Genomic DNA, 16,138 nt, shown 5'->3' with positions numbered 1-16,138 from the left:
TTATGTAGTACTATAATCATTTGGTCATGCCTCACGGGCAATATTCATGCCTCAGCGGCCCGTGGGACTTGATATGGAACTATCACAACCGAACATGGGATGAAATTATCCACTTGATTATGATACAAAGTCGAATGCTAATTTGCGGGATGAAATGATATGGGTGTTATATGCGGGTATAAATGAATCGGGGCGAAAGAAGCCACATTTCATTTATGAGCAATTAAAAAGAAGGAGTCGTTTTATCTTTAATTCCAATCATTTCAAAACTAGAAAAATACTTCACATGGTAGAATCATAACAAATTTATTTATAAATTGTACAATGCAGTCAAATATGATGATTGTACGCATCATTAGCTTGACTGGTTAATCAAATGGTACAATGTTAATTGGGCTTCTTTTCTTAGTTTTCTTTTTCTTTTCCTTCATCAGAACAAACAGCGCGGGCAAGTAATTGATTTTTAACTATTGATAGAATTAAACGAATCAGTTAAGGGGTACGTCATTCATTCATAGCGATAAATTTTGAAAATACATAATTAAAAAGGAACTGTTTCCAGCACAAGACACGACCATCTTTAGCTTTTAATAACCCCTTAATAACTAAGTTTTCATAAACCTATTAATATGAAACTGATGTCGGTTTAGGGCCCTAATAGGTTTGGCTATAAAGCCTAACAACGATTATGAACTAGAATTGTCAGTTATGTTCGCTCATATTTCGAAGAATCCCGGGGGTGAGCAGTTCCATTGAAAAATATAGCATACTAAGCACTAGTCGGTTAAGTTTGCATTGCTTATATCAAGAACGAGAGCAACAATGAGAAAGAAGAATGGTGAAAAGTTGAGTTAAATATTCTGTGCAAGAGAATTAGTTGAAGTTGTTTGCAGCTGCGGGAATTAACGCTAGAAGACATTTGGACAAGTTCTGTTAGCTTAGCACCTCAAATAGACTAGTTAATAACACTTTTCGGGTTTTCCCATTATAGACCCCCGCTTAGTGTTCATTTAACATATACCACCCCCCCCCCCCCTCCCCCCACCCAAAAATCACGGTATTTATACCATAAAGGGGGACTATTTTCGTGTGTGTGTGTGTGTGTGTGTGGGGGGGGGGGGGGGGGGTATAATGGGAAAGAACCCACTTTAAACTCTTCATTTATTTAGTGGTGATAACAGAAGCTGGCTGAAATATTCGTTAATTACCCACTGGACGGGATTTTGTTCCTGCTTTAACCTTAATGTACCTTCAACTTTGCCCTCAATGAGGTCCAAGGAGAACAAATAATATACTAGGAACATATATTTTTCTCATACCTTAAGTGGTGATAAGTTGAATTTAATTTACAGTTACTAGATGCACCCTTTGTGGCTTCCAAAAAATATTGCTTTCTTGTCAGCAAAAAAGAGTTAAAAAGGCTCAACATTCTTTCATGCCAGCTTTCCGTACACCACAACTTAAACTTAGTCAAACTCAGTCATTAAATTATCTCTGGTTCAGCTCAGCTGTTTTCCAATTCAAATGTTGAAAGGACAGGCTGCTCTATACATCTAAGTGTTTTGGCTGATCATTAACAAAGTTAGTATAAATAGTATCCAAAATAGCATCAGTATAGTCTATTGAAGGATAGACGGTAGAGAGAGAGAGAGAGGAGGAGGATAGATTAGCTGCTATTGAGAAGCCAATAAGAGATGATAATTAGGCAGAAGAAGAAGACATTGAAGAATAGAAGACAAAATTCCTTCTCGTTCATATTGACTCGACCATTGCTAGTCCTCGTCTAGATCCAGTCGCTGTAGATAACTCGCATACTGCTTCTTTGTACACCTGTGCCTCAAGAATGGGTGCTGTAAACATCATTGTCACTATTGCTAATTTTGGATCTATTCAAAATTATTCCCCCCCCCCCCCCCCCCCCCCCGATTCGTGGGCATATAACTTTTACCCCCAGGCGCACGTGCCATTTCTTACAGAGTAACGTTTTATATTACACATATTGTCATTGGGGGCATAAAAAGATGGTGCGGGCACAGAAGAGATCACATATTTAACCTCTAGGAAATGAAAAATGGGATCTTTTCCGTTTGTGCCCCCCCCCCCCCCCACCAGTATGTTATGCTCCCCCCAATTAAGTAAAGAGCACGTGTCATTACATGTTTAATAAGCTTTGGGGGGGGGGGGGGGCACAAACGGAAAAGATCCGAAAAACGATATCTATCAACATAACCAACGAACGTCGCACAAATTGAATTGCTTTGCTGAGCAGCTGCTGTTTAAAAGGACTTTGAGCAGAATGACAGAAGAGTGAAACTAGCCTAGAGAAGTCAAAAAGATTTCACGCAAAATGTCGAAAAAGCGGCAAAATGGATAAAGCGAAAAAAAAGTTCGACGAAGTAAAAAAACATAGCAGGACAAGTCCTGAAATACAATCCAAAGAATTGAATGAAAAACAGACCTAATGAACCTGACCAGCAGATCAATTGAACAATCCCAACCATAAAGACAAAATCTCGAAAGTTGAGAAACCAAAAGAATCAAACTAAACAAAAATAATCATTGCTAAAACTCTTGAAGCTTTTAACCTGAAGCCCACAATTCACAATTCAAATGACACAATTCAAAATTATCACTAGTTCACGCACAAGCTTTGAAAGAGACTATTTTGCCACTAAAGGTAAATAAACTCGGGAGATATGAAAAATGCTTCAAAAAAACTGAGAAAAGCAAAATTTAAAGAAAGTTTCTAAATATCGCTGGAAAAAATTTAAAAACCACTTTTTTATCTCTGAAATTCTGTCAGGTAACACATCTGCAAGACTTAGAAAAGCTTCGTGGGACAGTAAAGGTAGTTAAACTCTTAAAATGACACAGAATTCTAAACATTAAAAAAATTTTAACAAAATTTTGCTAAAAACGTGATATTATAATCTTCAGAACCCTTTCATTGTCTCCAGAGACTATCCATTAACCCTATTCCAAGCCGTGAATAGCTTCACTGGCTCAAAAAGGTCCACAAAATTCTAACATGATAATAATTTTCAGAAAATTGAAAAAAAAATTTAATTTTATCAAGATATTGCTGAAATTCGTGTTATTAATGTATTGTTAACCATTCCATTACCTCTATCAACTATGCAGTAAATTATTAAAAAATTCTGGAGGAGGTTCCTGGGCAATGGTGCAGGAAAAACTCAAAAAGTTTCAATACATTTTTTAAAAAAACTTGAAGTTTTATTTTTAAAACGTGCTAAAATTTGTGACATTACAAAATTGACAACCATTTTATTGCGACTAGAAATTATGCACCAACATACTTGCAAACCCTATAGGAGGTTCCCTGGCCAGTGAGAAATACTAAATTTGCAGAACTTGCAATTTTTCTTTTAAAAAATTGTTAAATTCGAAATACTAAAATCTTGAAACGCATTCCCCATTAAAAATAAAACTATGCAGTAAACTGTTATCAAAACCTAGAGATGCTTTGGCCCTTGAGGTTAGAGAAACCCAAAAATTGACAAGAATTTTCAAACACTTGAAAAAAATTCTATCAAAAAACTGCTAAAATGTTGAAAACCACTCCACTATCACTAAAAATTATGCAATAACCTATTATTAAAACCAAGAGGAGGCTTCTTGGCACCAGGTGCTGAAACGCCTTAAAAATGACAGAAATTATCAAAAACCTTGAAAAATTTGTTAAGAAAATGTATAAATTTGCGCGTTTACGTTTGGAGTACCAAAACATCGAGCTCTCAAAATGGCCATAAAACGTAATTAACTCACGCCAAACACCATTATGAAGCTTCACAAAGCTCAATTTCAGACTGGTCCAACAAAAAATAGGAAAAATGACAAAATTTAAAAATTTGCAACATTTTGGGCTCAAAAACTCCTAAAAATGACCTTATAACCTTGAATTACGGCCTTCCCAGTAGCTTCAACACTTTAAGCAATTGAAGGACAACTAAACGCGGCTAAGGGCCTCTAATGAAACTTGATGCCCGCTGAGCTTTACCTGTTTATCCCGTTTTGAATGCTCAAAGTCATGAAAAGCTGTGAAAACATCTTACAAAAATAAAAAAACATAGCAGGACAAGTCCTGACGTACAATTCAAAGAATTTTCATTGACTAAACAGAAAATTAGACCAAGAACGGACTATGAATGGATTGGGAAAACCTTTTAGAAAAAAAAATCCGATCAAAAAATCAAAGTGAAATTGCCGCATGTGGACAAAAACCACTAGCGAGAAAGCGAATTCTTGTTCAAACACGGTTTTCTCACTATAGTTTGAATTTAGAGCGAAAAAAATTCACGCCGCAAAACCACTTGCTTTTTCGCTCTACTTCCTGTTTCGTCGTGACCAAAATTACTACTCCAATTTGACTTCAAAAATCATGAAAATATGTGAACAGATCTTAAAAACATAGCCGGAAGAATAAAATTGCCCATACTTTTGACTACATAACTAGAACAACTATTGTGAACCCTTAGCCTCCACAAACGCCATAAAAAAAATTTAAGGAAGAATAGAAACGGCATTCAAAAACAAATTGAATAAAAAAACTAGAAAAACTTAATGAGTTTTTTTAATAGTACAAGGAAACATAAAGCCGAGTAAAATTCCCTTTCAATTAGAGCAATGGAAAGGTCGCAAAACAATGGGCAAGTCATAATAGGCAAAGAAACTTGTCCAAGACTAAGAAAAAAGAAAAACTGCTCAAAAATAGGAAATGGTTTAAAATTTCTCGATTTTTCTGTCAATTTTCCGAAGAAAAGGATGAGTTCCGCCAAAAAAAATCGGTCAATTGATAGCTGAATATTCCTTAAGTAACAAGCTTCTATTCGAATCCAACTTGAAGCATTAACACAAAAAAAAACAGGCAAAGAATCATTAAATTTCGTTTAAAAATCAGCAAAACTGATCAAAACCTTCTAAATTAGCATTTAACTCAGAATTAACTACTTTAAAGCTTCAATTCCTATCAGAACAAGCCTAAAACTAATAAAATATCATAATCAAACCTCATAACCATCAAAAGTTGCAAAAAAACTGCTTTTAAAAGCCGCACGTGAACAAAAAAAATTTCGCTCGCTTAGAGAAAATTTTTTTACACATCAATTCCTCGCTCTCTCAAAAACAGCGATATGAAAAAAACCACTCTCGTTTCGCTCCGCTCTTAACTTTTGTTCAGCCCCAAAATCACTCCAAATTTTTTCACGCGTTTCATTTCCCGCTTCAAAAATCACTCCAATAAAATTGATTAAAAAACATAGCCGGAAGAATTCCGGAAAAGACTCGAAGTGGAAATCCACTTAAATGCCATCCAACAACTCATCAGACAAAACGTGCCTCCAACAATTTACGATTATCTTGAAATAAAATTAAAAAACAAATAAGTAAAAAAAATCAAATCTATTAAAATATGGTAAAAAATCTGATAAAATTCTCTCATAAATTGATACCCCAAAAAACTATCTATGCTACAATTAGTTCATCAATACAACTATCAACTACTAAAACCACTTATGAGATTTTTTTAAAATACTTGAAGCCAAATCATGAAAAAATAAGATCTTACAAACAACTTTGACTAAAAAACTAGAAAAAATTAATAAATTTTTTGATGTTACAAAAGCACATGTCTAAACAAAAATTCTTTTCAGCCAATAGGTTACCGATATGCTCGCAAAACAATAGGAATGTCATAATAGGTTAACAAACTTGTCTAAAGAACAGAAAAAACTGAAAAACTGCAAAAAAATTAAGAAAATTAGATCCAATTTACGAAACTTTTCGTCATATTTCACAAAAAAAAATTCTACATATCCACAAAACTGTAACCACGTGTTAACTACAAACTGCTCAAGTAATAGGGGTATCTTCAATACCCATTTGATGCAGTAAAACAAAACAATAGTAAAAAAAATCGGAAAAATTAGCCCAAAAATCAGCATAATACATGAAAAACATATGAATTAGCATAAAATTCATATAAATTTTCAGGAACCTTCAAACCACTACCAAACTCAGCCTAAAATTAACAACAAATCATAACCAAACCACTTAACCAAAAAATTGAGAAAAAAATTGCTTTAAAATGCCGCACGTGAACAAAAAATTTCGCTCACATCAATTTCTCGCTCCCTCAAAAACAGGGGTATGAACAAAAACCACTCTCGTTTCGCTCCGCTCTTAACTTTTGTTCAGCCCCAAAATCACTCAAATTTTTTCACGTGTTTCATTTCCCGCTTCAAAATTCACTCCAATAAAATTGATTAAAAGAAAAGGACTTCTCCAATACTCCTCTTCGAGTCGTACTAAAAAGACAGCGCCCCAATACAATTCAAATTCTTTGAAATGTAAAAGACAGAGCACCAATACAATCCAATTCTTGGATTTAAAAAAAATAGGAGCGCTATAATAGCCGGCTGAGAAGATGAGGGCGGCTATTAAAAATAAGAATGGTAGGGCGAGTAGCTTATTTCTACAGTGGCTTATCTCGTTTATTTTTGCAGTGGCCATCTCTTTATCTGGCTTTATCCAACTCTTATAAGACCCCATATAATCTCTATGTTTCTCACAAAGTTCTGCAATCCCGAGAGGGAACTACTCAAGGCGACCCACTTGCAATGGCAATGTATGGACTAGCTATTTTGCCCCTCATCGAAAACGTTTCCGACGACAACCTGATTCAAAAATGGTACGCGGATGACGGAAACGCCGCCGGATTGGTCGAAGCGCTGAAAGTCCTTCTATCGAAGTTGAAACTGCATGGTCCTTCATTCGGTTATAATGTTATCAAATGCCATCTTATCACCGAAGCCGAGTTCGTCAATGACGCAAAAAACGTGTTTAAAGTTGAAGAAGTAGATATTATTGATGGATCAAGAGTCCTTGGATCTGTTATCGGAAACGTGGACTCCTGCAGACAATACATAGAAGGTCAAAAGCAAAACTATCTACGTATATTGCAAAAATTAGCCAAACACGCGAAAATTGCACCTCAAAATGTGTACAAATGCTTGACGAACACTGTGCAGCATAAATTAACCTTCTTATCGAGGACAACGCCAGACACGTTCGACTCCTAATCCTAATCGTATTTGATCACCTAATTCCTAACCTTGTATGTAACACAAATTATGACGAGACCTATCGCGACATATTTTCACTCCCCGTACGCGAAGGTGGACTCAACACCATTCGCCCTGAAGATAGAATTCTCAAATACGAAGGTTCAAAAACCATTTAAGAGCCGCTATCCCTCGGGGACGTATCAAACATCGAGTTCGAACAATTAAAAAGTTGAGAAGATCAGAAAAGATAAATCAGTGAAAATGATTGAGAAAAAATCCAGCATTAAAAACTGTTTGAATGCAAACAAAATGTATGCAATTGATCTATCCTCTGAAAAAGGAGCTTCATGTTGGCTTAATGCCATGCCATTGAAAAAGTATAACTTCAATCTGTCCAAGTCTGAATTCCGAGATGGTATTGCTCTTCGGTATGGTTGGGAGCCCCCCAAACTTGCGTCCAACTGTGTTTGTGGCGAGCCGTTCACAGTTACCCATGCCCTTCACTGTCCCAGAGGCGGGTATACCCACTTAAGACATAACGACATCCGTGACTCTTTCGCCAATCTGCTTGAGGAAATTTGTTTTGATGTTGAAATCGAGCCTAATCTTCTGCCGTTGCAAGGTGAGTTCTTTGCAAATAGAACTACCAGCACTGAAGATGACGCACGATTGGATATTAAAGCCAATGGCCTCTGGGACAGCAGATTCACAAAAACGCTTTTCGATGTAAAAATCTTCAACCCCTTTGCCAAAAGCTGCCCGAAAAATATCGAATACGCGTATAGCTACCATGAAAATATCAAAAAATTGAAATACGAGTTATAAATGTTGAGAAGGGCACTTTCAGTCCGTTGATTTTTTCTTGCACAGGAGGAGCAGGACCTTCAGCAACTCGGGTGATAAAGCAAGTTGCCAGCAAACTGAGCCTTAAGAACGACGACTCCTACGCCAGCATCATCACGTTTATCCGAACGAAAATCAGCTTTGCGCTACTCCAGAGCTCCGTACTCTGCCTGCGCGGTTCCCGCTCGCTCCGACGACCGCAGCCGGTCGAGGCTTCCATGGGGGCGGTTGTCGAGGAAGGGACGCTTTTTAGTTGATACTCCTTTATTTGATTTTCTTTTAGATTTGTTTTACGTTCTGATAATTTTCATCTCACTTTAAGTTAATTGCTGGTTTGTAGCAAACCCTTCGCTGTACCCAACCATCTCTCATCTCCTTTTTAAATGCGTTCTTTTTCTTAACTGGAACCGATTGAACTAATTTTTGCCACCATTTTTGTAAATACTGTTCTCGACCTTTCTGTAACTGTTCTGATTAAACCTCACATACATTTTGTCTATATGCTATTGTAGTTTGTTCCCTTCGAATTTAAATTTTCTGTGTTTGCAGTGGCTTATATGTATCTGGCGTTAGGGCTCATTGTGAGAGAAAGCATTTCAACAGGACGCCACCTAAATTCTGTATCAAATGGACGACAAATAACACTAATGCATGCACAATGTCAATATGGGCTCATAATTTAGTTCTAGTTGACGGGCCGTTTGGCGCACTTCGCCGGTTGTTCCGGATTAAATCCCACAGCGATTGAGAGACATGGCCATGGAGATCGGTCCTCAATTGTCTGTATAATTTGTCCTCATTTCGTATTAAATTTCGTCATTATGGATGGTTGTGACTAAACTATGGATAAAATAGTAAAAAGGTTTTTCTTTAGCTAGGATTAACATTGAGAATACATGCAATTGTCGTCCCGATGAAGCGAAATTCAATGGATTCAATTTGATCAATTTGAAAACTCGTCTTGTTGATCGGCCCCCATTGTGAGAGTTTGATTCGGTGGGCTATGTTAAAGGAGGAGGAATATTATTTGCAAAACTTCCGTTTTGAATAGGTTCTTCAGATCACATCAATGATTCCATCTCAGTTCTGTATTTCTTTCTATCTATAATCTATGATCCCCTCTTCTGTTCAGCAATTTGGCCGCTATTTTGTTTCATGTCGCTATTTCTAGTTGCTTCATTTGTAAACTGTCTCGTTTAGAAAAAAATTCTATTGTTGTTATAGGGGACCACTATAGCTCAATGTGTGGTTTTTTGGGAGACTTCATGTGATTTACCGAAATAGGGAAGTGCGTATTACATAAGTTGAAAGGCATTATTGTACAGGCATCCTCCATTGAACTTGAAAAAGTCTCAAGCAGACCTTGACTCATCAAAGTTAACTTCAACTCATTTAGAAAATGACGTTGCAAAAACACGATTCAGCTAATACTCGCTCCACGCACACAAAAGCAGTTGAGAGCAATTTCAAAAGATAAACCAAACGGTTCTTTAAGGTTTACAGCGTAAAGAAATAATACTAAAAACAAACGTCAGACGAGGAAAAACAAAATGCTCGTCGCCATATAGCTACTCTGTGCCCACTGCGAAGCGAATACAATTTCAAAACTATTAACAAAACTGGACGTCTGACGACCAACCGCAACCAAGCAGTGCAACCACTGATAAATTTACTATCCGTTATTATGGAAGTATTTGAGACATTTTCTTGTTAATACATAGAAAACAAACAATTATAAAACTTTCAAGAAACGCAAAAAGTCAAGGGCGTAAAAGTCACTCGAAAAGTCAAAACTTTCAAGCAAAAATTTTGCATAAAAAAGACACACACGTTTACAATAATTGCTATGAACTTCGTTCAAGAGCAATAAAAACTCAAAAGTTGAGAAACTAAGCTAATCATAAAAGCTAAACAAAATATTGATCCATTTAAATGACCCATTAAACCACGCACAATCCTTGAATGAGGTTTATTGGTCGATAAAAAAATGACAAATGTCAAAACTGAAAATTGCTAAATTAAAGAACGTTTCTTAATTTCGCAATATTCATATGTTCAAAGCCACTTTTTTGTCTGTGGAATCTGTCCACCAACACATCTGCAAGACCTAAAAAAGTTTTATTGGCTCGATAAAATTTGAATAACAAAAAATTTAAACATACCCGGCAGATTGCCGGAAAATAGCCGCCGTTGATTCCAATAAGCATGATTGTGATTGAAAGAATAGAAGATATTGAAAAAAAAGATTTTTGTACAAAAAACCAAGTCCGATTTATTTCGATGGCATTTCGTAGTTGAACATAACGTACTTCTGTTTCTTAGAGAGAGGATACAGGGGCTACTATCAATACCAATAAGCATTAGAGATGGTAACTAAGACTTATAGGAACGACGTTCAAATAGCGGGCATCTAAAATTGGGCTTTATGGGTTTATCCCGTTTCTACTTCTGACTTCGATTTTTATACTGACTCTGTTCATTTTGAATTGCTTTGCTGAGCAACTGATGTTCAAAATCACTTTTAGCAGAATGAGAGAAGAGAGAAACTAGCCTAGAGAAGTCAAAAAGATATCACGCAAAATGTTGAAAAAGCGGCAAAATGAGGTAAAGCTAAACATTATTTTATTCGACGAAGTAAAAAAATAGGAGCGCTATAATAGCCGGCTGAGAAGATGAGGGCGGCTATTAAAAATTTAAAACAATCACAAACTTTAAGGAAATGATGCTAAAATTTGTGATAGTAATTTCTTCAGAATCATTTCCTATTCTCCAGAGGGCATCCATTAACAAGATATCAAGCCCTGAAAAGTTTCATTGGTTCATAAATATCAATAAACTAGGAGCATGACAATAATTTTCAGAAAATTTTTAGAAAACTCTCAGAAAATTGCAGAACCACTGACCAGAATCACTGCCCACGCGGCTATCAGGCCCATTTTCTGCTATGCTGCTATCAATTTTATTTTAGCAACAAGCTTTACTTCAAAGTGAGAGCAATAGAGATCACTCAAAAATGAAGAACGAAAGCGTGAAAAAGTCACTTGAGAAGTTAAAGAATGTTTAGATTAGAAAAGCAATTGCAAATTGCACAACGTAGATGCTGAAACGTCTAGAATGAGAAAAAGGCGAAACAAAACGACTCCCAATTATTGCATCCTAAAGTCTTATAAATTCATTAAATGGTCAAAAATGCTGACCAAAATTTTCGCTCACTTAGCCACAATCTCGCCTCTTCTATTTTGTAATGCAAATGAAAATCTCTGCTAGTCATAAATGTTGAGCGCCTAAATAATCGCCTTACGAGATTGCGGTGACTAAGAAAAATAAAACAACTTAAGCGTACTTTTCATTTGACTTTTAGTAGTAACTTGTGGCGGGGGGTAAGGGTAGCGGGATGGAAAGGGTGAAGTGGATCAGACCCGTAGCCACTAACTAGGCTATACCGTCTCTGAAAATTGTGACTCAAGAAGGAAAATTCTAGAAGAAAACGGCCAAGCGAAAAACTGTGCATAACAGAAAATACACACACGTTTACAAAAATTGCTTCAAACATCGTTCCAGAGCAATTAATCACGAAGGAATCAAAAAGTCCAAGGTAAATATTTTAATAGAAATTTCGATTAAAAATCATTTAATGTCCTTAATAGACCTCAACTTTGAAAAGGTCAAACTCCTCTCTTGTGTGATACAAGTTATTTATCATTAAAAATGACGTGTATGATTTTTGGGGTGTTTAAAGCTACATGCATGTAATGGTGGCGTGATTAAGTAATGTTTGTAATGTTACCTGCAGAATGGTAGTGGCATCTGGTCTATCGGATGGATTAATAGTTAAACAAGTCACGACAAAATTGTTCAGCTCTTCTGTTATCTCATCACGTCTTTTGATCTCAGGTGGTTCTGTCAGTCGCCCAATCTCTTGAATTGCCTTAAAGCAAGTTCAGATATTCAAAAAATGGATTCATTCCATCATATCGATGTATATAATGTTGATAATAGCTTTTCTGAGACAATATGTTATAGAAAATATTTGAGCAGTAACGGGGGTCTATATGTATTGCCCACAAAGCTAGGGCAAGTGGGCAAAGCAACAAGTTCACAATTAGTTCAACTATAATTGTGCAAAATAACTGCACAAGATTGTTTAAATATTATTCAGGCAAAAACAATTTTAAAACAAAACCAGTTACTACCGAAAACAAAATAGCTCACTCATTATTTTCTTAGTATTCCGCAGCCCAATTAGAGTAAACAATTTGTTTTGAGTCGTTGATTCACTTACCTGCAGAGGGGCTCTGGCATAGTACTCGTCTTCCATGTAGGGTGGACTGGTATCAATCATCTCAATCACCAAAATTCCCATCGACCAAATGTCAACCTAATAAAAACATGTCAACAACATCTATTGCTGCCATTACTCTCCCTTCTCGTGTTACATGTTAATATACTTTTATGTCTAAATCGCGAGATTTCGAGTGTAGTTTTTATTTATCTTTATAACAAAAGACATTTATATGGATAATTAATGCATTTAATATTCCTACGATACTACTTCACAAGGATGTAAAAAAGTATTACTGAAAATAGTTTTTGTCGATAATGACGAAAGAGGAATTGCCAAGCTATCAATAGTTCAATACTTAGTAGCCGGAATGATAATTTTCCTTTCGATATTGCAAATTGGAAGATTTTCAGCAGAATATTTACCAGCTTCACTTTTTGTAAAAATCGACCTCTGAAACAGTCATAAATTTCTGATCAGAGATCATGACATTTTTCGTTGTTACGTATACATGATGAGAAAAGTGCTCATTTGTTTTCATGAAAAAAAATTAGGAATATGGAAAATTTCAGAATAATCTCTGAACATTGCATTTTTGCATGTTTATGTATAAACTCAATAATGGAGCAAATCAATTTTGAAGCGTTCAGCATATCAGACTCGATAACAAAGAGAACACAGTTAGCATAAAATACAAGAAAAAATTTTTCTAACACTAACTTCCTAAAATTATAAAATTGTCAAAACATAGATCGCTAGAATAGAGCTGCCATATCTTCGTTGACCCGCAAAAAGCAAATGAGACACAAAATACGACCAAAGCAGAGAAATATCATAAATTTCGACTGATTGCACAGCCTTCGTATTTTGACTTAATTAAACAACATGGTTTCTATTAGCTGCCCTCAAATTATTTTCAATTAGAGAGTGACACAAACTCAATTGACCAAATCTCCCTCAATTAAAGTACGAATAATTAATGTGACACAGAGAAAAAGTCTTTGCGAGAATTAGGTGATCCAAGCTTGACCCATAAACTTAACCACGCGAATGAACAAAAAAATCGTTCAGGACGCAATTCAGTCAAAATTGCATGATTGAATAAAAGGCAGATTTGAAATGAGCCTGACATCTAATCGTCAAATCAAAAGTCTTGAAGCCAAGAAAAAGCAAGAGAAGGCCAATTATAGCTCCATTGTTATCGCTATTGCATCTACTTTAAAAAATTAAATCTTTTTTAAAATTTCGATCAGAGGTAAAAGAATTTTATAATTGCGGATACGAAATCGGTGCTAGTCGGATGTTTCTGGATGTGCAATTTTTGACTGCACAAAATATTAATGGGCGAAAGATAAAAGTGGCATCAATCGAAAGCCCTAGCCGAGTACATTATTTCTTACAAAAAATGTTCTCCTAACTTTCCTGTGGGGATATTGGGTTCTCAGAAAAAAAGGTTTGCGCTCAAATAATTTAGGGAAAAGCAAGGCAAAACACTAAAAATCAATAAATGTCTCTCATTTTCTGATTAGTACTTCAATTTCAAACGAAATGAAAATAAGGTTGGGGGCCAACTCCGCATAAAAAAAATTGAATGAAGGTTTGTTCGAAATGCGTTTCTGCTGAGAAGCTATTAGGTTACGAAAAACTTACGGTTTCAAAAAAAATTAGATCCTACGTTGTACAAAACAACAAAGATCGTGAGAATGAGAAAATTCTCATATTTCAGGACCCATTTATTCTATTAAAAAGAAGTTAAAACCAAAACTCTTTGAGCTTTGTATTCTGGATAAAAAATTTAGTTTGAACAAACAGTAACATTAGTATTTTTAAAATTTACTCCTGAGCTAATCTTTATTCAACTTTCATCACTTCGCAAAATTGTTGAAAAACAAAAAAAACATCAAAAGCACACAACGAATGATCCATAAACGCGATGATACTTGCAGTCATGGAATTTTAATTCATAGAAAAAAGCAGAAAAGATTAAAATCAAAACCATTTTTTTTGAAGCACAAAACATTACTTCAGATTGCAATAACTAGATCTATTTTTTGTTTTTGGAGACAAATTTTGAAAATGAATTACCAATTACTTTTTAGATACTGTAGATATCTAAAAAGTTAATATTTTCTGATTGATCATGAGTTAAAGAATGAAACAAGCCGATAGAAACATTGAATAGTCAAGACTTCTATATGAAAAAGAAAGAACAGAAATCGTGTTAAATAACAAAAATCTTTTGTGACATAATAGACAACCAAGCCTAAGTGACAACAACTTAAAAATTAGCAAAATTATTTAGCGCTTCAATTCAAAAAACATAACTGACTAGTGTCGGGCGGATTGCTCTCAAACAACCGGCGAGCGGTTGGCTTTGTCAGTAGCTGGCCACGGTTTAGTGAGGCTAGCTTTCACTTGATTCGACTCTTCAACTTTTAGTTTTCTAGCCTTGTTAGTAAATAAAACCAATAAAAAAACTGATATTATAAAAAGTTGCAAAATATTGCAAAATTTTTTAAAAAAAGCTTCCGGATTTTGCACTGGAAATGTTCAGAAATATTTTTGTCTCTGGATTTAAGTCAAGTAATCTATCCGCAAGACTTGAAAAGCTTCGTTGGCCAGTAATGATCATTAAACTTAGAAAAGGACAAAAAGCAATCGCAAATTTTAACAAATTTTTGCAAAAACTCAAAATATTAAAATCTTCAAAACCATTTCATTGTCTCAAGAGACTATCCAGTAACCCAATTTCAAGCTTTAAATAGTTTCACTGGCTCATAAAGATCCAAAAACTTGTTTCATGATACTTTCCAAAAATTTGAAAAATTAAATTAAATTTTTATCAAAAAATTGCTAAAGCTGGAGTCATTAAAATAAAGATAACCAATCCCTTTAACTCTAGAAACTATTCGACAGCTTATCACCAAACCTTGGGGGAGGTCCCTATGACCCTGGTGCCGAAAAAAATGATAACAATTCAAAAATAATAAAAAAAAAATTGAAAAAAATTGCATATTTTTTTTGTAAAAATTGCTGATGTTATAATCTTGAAAACCAAATCCATTAAATCTAGAAGCAATGCAGTAACCTATAATCAAACCCTAGAGGAGGTTACGTGGCTGTTGAGGCTAGAGAAACCTAAAAAAATGACACGAAATTTCAAAAAAACTTCAAGTCTCAGAAAAAAACTGCAAAGATTCTGATAATAAAATTTGAAAACTAACCAATGACTGAAAAACATTCTCCAGTAACTTACTATCAAACCCTAACGGAGATTTTCTGTTAGGCTGAAAAACCTGAATAATGACAATAAGGGTAAAAAACTGAAAAAAAATGCAAGTTTTGTAAAAAAAAATGCTTAAATTCGTGGCGTTGAAATCTTGAAAAACATTCCATTGCATTTAGAAACCATACAGTAACCGTATTGTCAAACGTTAGAGGAGGTTGCTCGGCTCTTGAGACTGCAGAAACCTAAAAACCGATAAAAAATTTTCGAAAAGAATGCAAGTTTTATCAAAACAATTGATAAAATTTGTCATATTTGACATAAAATCGAAAACTATTCCATGGCAAATTTTTTTTCAGTAACTTATTATCAAACCCTAAGGGACCTTTTATGGCCTCTACGTCGGCAAAAGACGTGAGTAATGAAAAATAAATGTCAAACAAATTGAAAAATTTGCACGTTTTGTCAAAAAATGCTAAAATTCGTAATGTTAAAATCACTCGACTACCACTAAAAACTATGCAGTAATCTATTATATAACCCTGAGGAGGTTCCTTGACACCTAGGGCTGAAAAACTCAAAAAGCTTGAAAAAAAAATTAGTGAAAATCAGTATTGCGTTTTTAGTATTTAATGATTCGGTTATTCGTCAGTAGCCACGGGGGGGGGGGGGGGGGGGGGGGGGGGGGCAATAGCTTGGTGGGGG

The 16,138-nt window shown here is 35.2% G+C and overlaps 1 protein-coding gene across 1 annotated transcript; it reads right to left on the bottom strand.

Moving 5' to 3' along the window:
- Window positions 1-1,373: 1,373 nt before the first annotated feature.
- Window positions 1,374-12,324, bottom strand: LOC142358167 (serine/threonine-protein kinase max-2-like). The gene is made up of 3 exons (XM_075409628.1): window positions 12,208-12,324; window positions 11,713-11,853; window positions 1,374-1,850 (listed from the first exon to the last, which is right to left on the bottom strand). The coding sequence occupies exons 1-3, from the start codon at window positions 12,286-12,288 to the stop codon at window positions 1,773-1,775; spliced, it is 300 nt and encodes a 99-aa protein (XP_075265743.1). The 5' UTR covers window positions 12,289-12,324; the 3' UTR covers window positions 1,374-1,772.
- Window positions 12,325-16,138: the final 3,814 nt, after the last annotated feature.

The sequence above is a fragment of the Convolutriloba macropyga genome, unplaced genomic scaffold, assembly GCF_964194025.1.
Source record: "Convolutriloba macropyga unplaced genomic scaffold, txConMacr16.3 SCAFFOLD_729, whole genome shotgun sequence".
Lineage (NCBI taxonomy): Eukaryota > Metazoa > Xenacoelomorpha > Acoela > Convolutidae > Convolutriloba > Convolutriloba macropyga.
Note: the sequence above shows the minus strand (reverse complement) of the source record. Positions and strands in the feature narration are given on the sequence as shown.

Excerpts from the sequence above, each read along its gene's own strand:
- LOC142358167 (XM_075409628.1), bottom strand. The coding sequence starts at position 12,288 with ATGGGAATTTTGGTGATTGAGATGATTGATACCAGTCCACCCTACATG. Across the intron at positions 11,854-12,207 it reads ATGCCAGAGCCCCTCTGCAG|GCAATTCAAGAGATTGGGCG; the intron begins GTAAGTGAATCA and ends ACTTGCTTTAAG. Across the intron at positions 1,851-11,712 it reads ATGCCACTACCATTCTGCAG|CACCCATTCTTGAGGCACAG; the intron begins GTAACATTACAA and ends TGATGTTTACAG.